Source organism: Pteropus alecto, unplaced genomic scaffold (genome assembly GCF_000325575.1).
Source record: "Pteropus alecto unplaced genomic scaffold, ASM32557v1 scaffold48, whole genome shotgun sequence".
Lineage (NCBI taxonomy): Eukaryota > Metazoa > Chordata > Mammalia > Chiroptera > Pteropodidae > Pteropus > Pteropus alecto.
The window spans coordinates 2,212,047-2,217,382 of record NW_006442110.1 but is presented as its reverse complement, the minus strand read 5'-3'; the positions used below and the strand labels follow the sequence as shown (position 1 = coordinate 2,217,382).

Here is a 5,336-nt window from a genome sequence, read left to right as displayed (position 1 = left end):
CGGCTCCGGCCCCGGCTGCGAGCTGCGCTGCCGTCCCGGCGCCTCTTCAGCAGGGGAGCTGCACCGCAGCTGCCATGTTGATACAAACTGCATCCTGGGAGGCATGTCCCTCTCAGGCCGTTTAAAGAGAAACACTCCGAGGCTCGTCGGAGGCTGCAGGAACCCAGACAGCTCCATCTACAGCCGGTAGGAGCGAACAGTGTCGAGCGAGCAGCCAGGCGGCGACGGACACGCCCTGAGCCCCGGGCCAGCCCGTCGTGCAGCCCGGGCCGAACCGCCCGGGCCTCCCACCCTTCGGGACCCCCGGGCCTCTCACCTGGGGTCTTCGCCTGCCCGGGCACCCTAGGACGAGACCCGGAGGCGGGAGCGCCGAAGAGAAATAACAGCGCGCAGCCCAGGCGACGTGGTGGGGTCTGGAGGCGGCTTGATTGGCTCCGACAGCCTTCCCCCCGCCGGATCCCCTGCTCGTCTCAAACCCAGAACCCGCTCGTTCCCTTTCAAACCTGCGCTCACAAAGGGATCTAAGACACCCGTCACACCGAAGAAAGCCCGAGTTCATGTGACCAGCTCTGTGCAGAGAGGGTTCCAGGGAAGCGGGCTGGGGTTCCAAGGGTAGCAAGGGGGCCGGGTGCTTTTGTGAAATGCCCGAGTGTTGTTTGCGACCTGAAGGGACCGAATTCCGGGAATCATAGAGTGCTAGGGCTGGAAGGGGCCAGACCCGTCATTTGGGAGGAAACTGAGGCCGAGTGGGAAGTGACTTGTTTACCCCGAGTTGCAGTTTCGCTCCCTGGTGTGAATGCTCTTTCTAACCATGAGAGTGAGCCCAGAAGCCACGGTAGACCCTGGAGTTGGCGACCCCCTTTCCTGGACAGGTTCACTTACGTATTCATGGCGTACCTACCTAGAAGGGGGCAAGAACTGAAGTGAAATTTAAAAAACAACAACAACAACAAAAAACCCAGAAAATACAGGCAGGCCTCCTGACCAGGTTACAAACGAGGAAAAGCCAGCTGGAACTAACTTATAAGGGGGGTGGGGGGAGAGGTGGAATATATCTGTTCACCCAGTGGGACCCCAGGGAGGTCGGGGGTGGAGCGGCAGGGAAGGCAATAGGTGCAGGACTCAGCAGGCTGTCAGCTCAGACCTCTCTATCAAAATGGAAAGTTCTGGCTAGAGATAGGGCCAGTGCCATCCAGTCCTTTCCCTCCCCTTCCCAGAGGTTAGAGTTCCCCCTTCTCTTGCTGCCTTTCTTACCATCTCTCGGTAAACAGTACGTTCCACTGGTTTTGGTATTTTAAAATTTGATGTGAGTGACGTAATTCAGTACATAACCTGTTGGAACTTTTTTTTTTAATCGTTGTTTTTGAGATATAGCCATATTTAAACAAGCGTATCTGGTTCATTCATTTTAACCACTATATAATATTTCATTGAATAAGTAAACTCTAGTTTACTTTCCATTCCCGAGGGGAATGAAAACAGACCTGCTGCCAGGAACATCTATACATGTGTCACTGTGCACCGTAGGAGACACAGAACACGGGGCGACAGGCGTGCCTCCATCTTCCCTGGGCTCACCAAACCGCTCACCAGAGATGGTGCCCAGTGATCCCACCGGCAGCAGGGCAGGGGGGCCTGTTTTCACATCTTCACCAACACTCAATGATAATGGACTTAGAACCTTTGCCAGCACCATGAGTGTGAAACGGTAGTTAATTATTTTACTGCATATCTATATTTGTATTTCCCTGATTAAGGCAGTTAAACATCTTCTCATATTTACTAGGCAATTGGTTTCTTCCTCTGTGAATTTCCTCTTCATATCCTTTGCCAATGTTTCCGTTGTGAAGTCTTTTTCTTATTGGTTTATAGGTGTTTTTTGCAAAACATGTTCTGGATATTAATCCTATCACCAAACACTTAATGTAATTACCGATATGACTGCAGTTAAGTCTGCCATCATACTAGGTTTCTATCTGTTTCAGGCATTCGATGATACCTGCCCCACTGTTTTGCCTGCTTTTGAGATTTTAGTAATTATATTTTTCACCACTTATTAGTTACACTGCATTTTTAATGGTTGCCCTAAATATATTTTTACAATATACATCTTTAATTTTTAACAGCCTCCTTCCCACAAATTATACCACTTCACCTACAGTGCATTAATCTTACAACAGGTTATCCACCACCCTCGTACTGGTGTTAGTTTACATTTTATTTTTCTAAATGTTGTAATCAGCATAATGCACTGTTGGTTGTGCACATGGCAGAAATCTTCTCCCAATCTGTCTCTTCTCTTAACATTTTTCATGGGAGGTGTTGCACCGACATTTATATTTAAATGTAATCAAATCTACTACTTTTCTTTTTAGGATTTGTGCTTTTTGTCTTGTTTGTTTGTTTTCTTCCTTACTCCAGTGCCTTAATGATGTGCCTTAATATTTTATTCTAAAACCTGTGCGATTTAGCTTTTCACAGTTAGGTCTTTAATCTAGGATTTATTTATTTATTTTTTTGGCTTTTAATAAACTGCACCTTTACCGAGATATAATTCACATATAGCACAAATCATCCATTTAAAGTGTACAATTCAGTGCTATGTTCATATTTGTGCAGCTATCACCATGACCTAATATTTCTCACTAAAACTTCAAAGCATAGAGCTGGATTTTTTTTGTTTAGTTTTATATTCTGACAATTTTCTTTTGACTGGAGAGCTTACTTTCCGTGTGTGGTGAATAGATATATTTGGAATTTTTTTCTATCTTATTTTGTGATCTTTCTTAACCATGAATTTTCTTTGCTTCTTTTCCCTTTTTCCTCTTTTCTATTAGATTAATCATCTTTTTTCATCTTTTCTCCCTCTGCTAGGAGCCATTCTACTTCTGTTCCTTTAGTGACTATGATGAACATTTTAAACATGTATGTTTGAGTTACAAAGTTGAAATGGAATTGATATCTCTGCCCTTCTCTTGAAATCACAAGGACCAGAGAGAGGGTGCTTTCATTGAAATCATGTTCCATCCTTCTTACATATTATTGTCTTCTGGTATTGTAGTTTCATCTTGTTTTGTGTCCCCCAGATTTGTCCTTATTATCGTTTTAGAAAGTCAACACACATTAAGATTTACCCACGTCTACTAATTTTTTTTTTGCTCACCATTCTCCTTACCTTCTTCGCCTTCTTACTGGATTCAAGTTTCCTCTTCCCAAAGTATAGTCCTCAGTAGTTTTTCAGTGACGGTCTATGAATGGTACATTCTCAGTTATTTTCCGAAAACATTTTTATTTGATTGTGTTCATGTATGACAGTTGATCAGGGTATAAAATCGAGGTTGACAATTATTTTCCCCTCACCATTTTGTAGGTGTTAGTCCATCTCTTCTGGCCTCTGTTTTTACCATAAAAGAGTCTATTGTCAATCTAATAGCTTTTCCTGTGATGTCCATTTGTCTTTTTCTCTTGAAGACTTCATTTTTGTCTTTCATCAATTCTTGAAGATTTTTGGCTATTCTTTTAGAAATATTTCTTTTCCAGTTTCCTAATTATCTGTTTCTAGATGAGAAAATTTGATTAGATAGATGTAGTACGTGTTTCTAACTTATTCTCTCGACTTACCCTGTTTCCATCCATCATTTTCTGTCCTTCATCCTGCATACTTCCCTCATCTTTCATTTTTCAGCTGTGTCTAGGTCTGCTATTTAACCAGTCCATTGAGTTTTTTAATTTCAATGACAAAATATATATTTAGAAATTCTGTCCCCTCCCCCGCAATATTTCTAATAGTGTGTTGATTTTTTTTAAGGTTTGGTGATTTCTATTTACCATGCCTTTTCCATGCTGCTTCTCCCACTTTCTGCCCTGTTTTAAAGCTTATAAAACCATTCACGTTATGCTCTAATTTGGATGATCTTTACATGAATTCAAGTTCTTGGATTTTTGATTCTGCTGTATGTTGTGTTCTAATGGTGGGCTATTCCTTGTGGGTTTAGCAGTTTGTGACTGTGAGCTTATATTGAGCCAGGTTTGTGGTCTGGATTGTGGGATATTTCCTCCTGTTTTTGAATTCCCTTCAGCCAGAAACCTCAAGTGCTATCATTGGCCCAAGTCCAATTTTAAAGACAATTTATCAGCCCTGTGGCTGTGAATCCCAACCTCCACGGCGTAATAGCTGTGGTTTGGGATTTTCAAGGAAGATACCATCCCATCCACTCCCATCACCCAGAGCCCAGCCTAAGAAAGATAAGCTTTTTGTCACCTGTGGCAGCTGTGGAGTTAAGTCACTCAGATCTCTATTCAAGAACTTACCATTTAACTTCAAGGAGTGCAGTCGACTGACAGTTCCAGTTATTACGATCTCCAGGAAATGCCTTGGCCTTCAAGCTAAGGCCACACTTTTCTTGGGCAGCCCTAAGCCAGTGAGTGAGCAGGTGGGGTCCTAGGGCCTGGTCATTTCTGCCCCGCCCAGGGCTCCTCTAAGAGGCAATGTTTGCTCTACAACCCTTAGTTCAGTTGGCTGAAACTCTGTCAGAGCTGCATCACGTTCTGTTTCTGCTGCCCAGACCTGCTTCCTCTCGTCTTTCGATTCACGGATGCTGGATCTGCATCCCGGTCTGAGACTTTGTCTGCAAAACCCTGCTTCCTCCTCCTTTTACCTTTCATAGGCCTTATTCTCCAATAACCTCTTGTACTTCAAACTCTCTCAGCATCTGATAAACAAGGAGCCAACTAACACATCTTTTGATGCTGGGAAGAAGTTTTTCTGAAGCATAGGTTTTCTGAGGACAAGGCCGTCCAGGGACTTTATCCGGAGGTGTCAGTTCCAACTACATACCTTCATGGGCCCAAGGCCTATGGTCCCTTCTCCTTACCCCCACCTCCAGGTAGGTACAGCAGCCCCTCACATGCTTACGGTGTGGGTGTTCACTTTTGTCTCCATTTCTGGCACACTTGGGTTTCCCTGTATTCCTTTCCGTCTTAGCTCTATATTTAAGACTGTTTATTATGTCCCATTTGGAATGTCCAGGTGTTTAAAATATCGGGAGTGTGTTCAGGGTATAAAATCCACACAATATGTGCATTTTTTACTTTTTGATCAAAACTTTCTAAAGAGAAATTATTTAACTACGTATTTGATGTCTAAATTGTGCTTTTAATATTTTTTAAATAATCATGTATAAATTGTACAATACTCAGAGTTTAAAGGAGTTTGACAATTACGCCGAATCAGGAACTTTGTTTTATAGCTGTCAGGGAATAAAGCCTTGTGATCCGGAAGTCCAACGCCTCCTTTTTATACATACACCTTTTTATACACGCTTCCAGGAACATGT

The 5,336-nt window shown here is 43.3% G+C and overlaps 1 protein-coding gene across 2 annotated transcripts in view; it reads right to left on the bottom strand.

Moving 5' to 3' along the window:
- ZNF777 (zinc finger protein 777) overlaps positions 1-676 on the bottom strand; it is a 30,611-nt gene extending 29,935 nt beyond the window's left edge. The window contains exon 1 of one of the 2 annotated variants that reach the window (XM_006920648.3): positions 317-676. In XM_006920648.3, coding sequence (XP_006920710.2) covers positions 317-559 — 243 coding nt within the window. In that variant the 5' untranslated portion in view covers positions 560-676. The remainder of the gene's footprint in view (positions 1-316) is intronic. The other variant, XM_006920647.3, reaches the window with a different exon arrangement.
- Between the last annotated feature and the right edge of the window lie 4,660 nt (positions 677-5,336).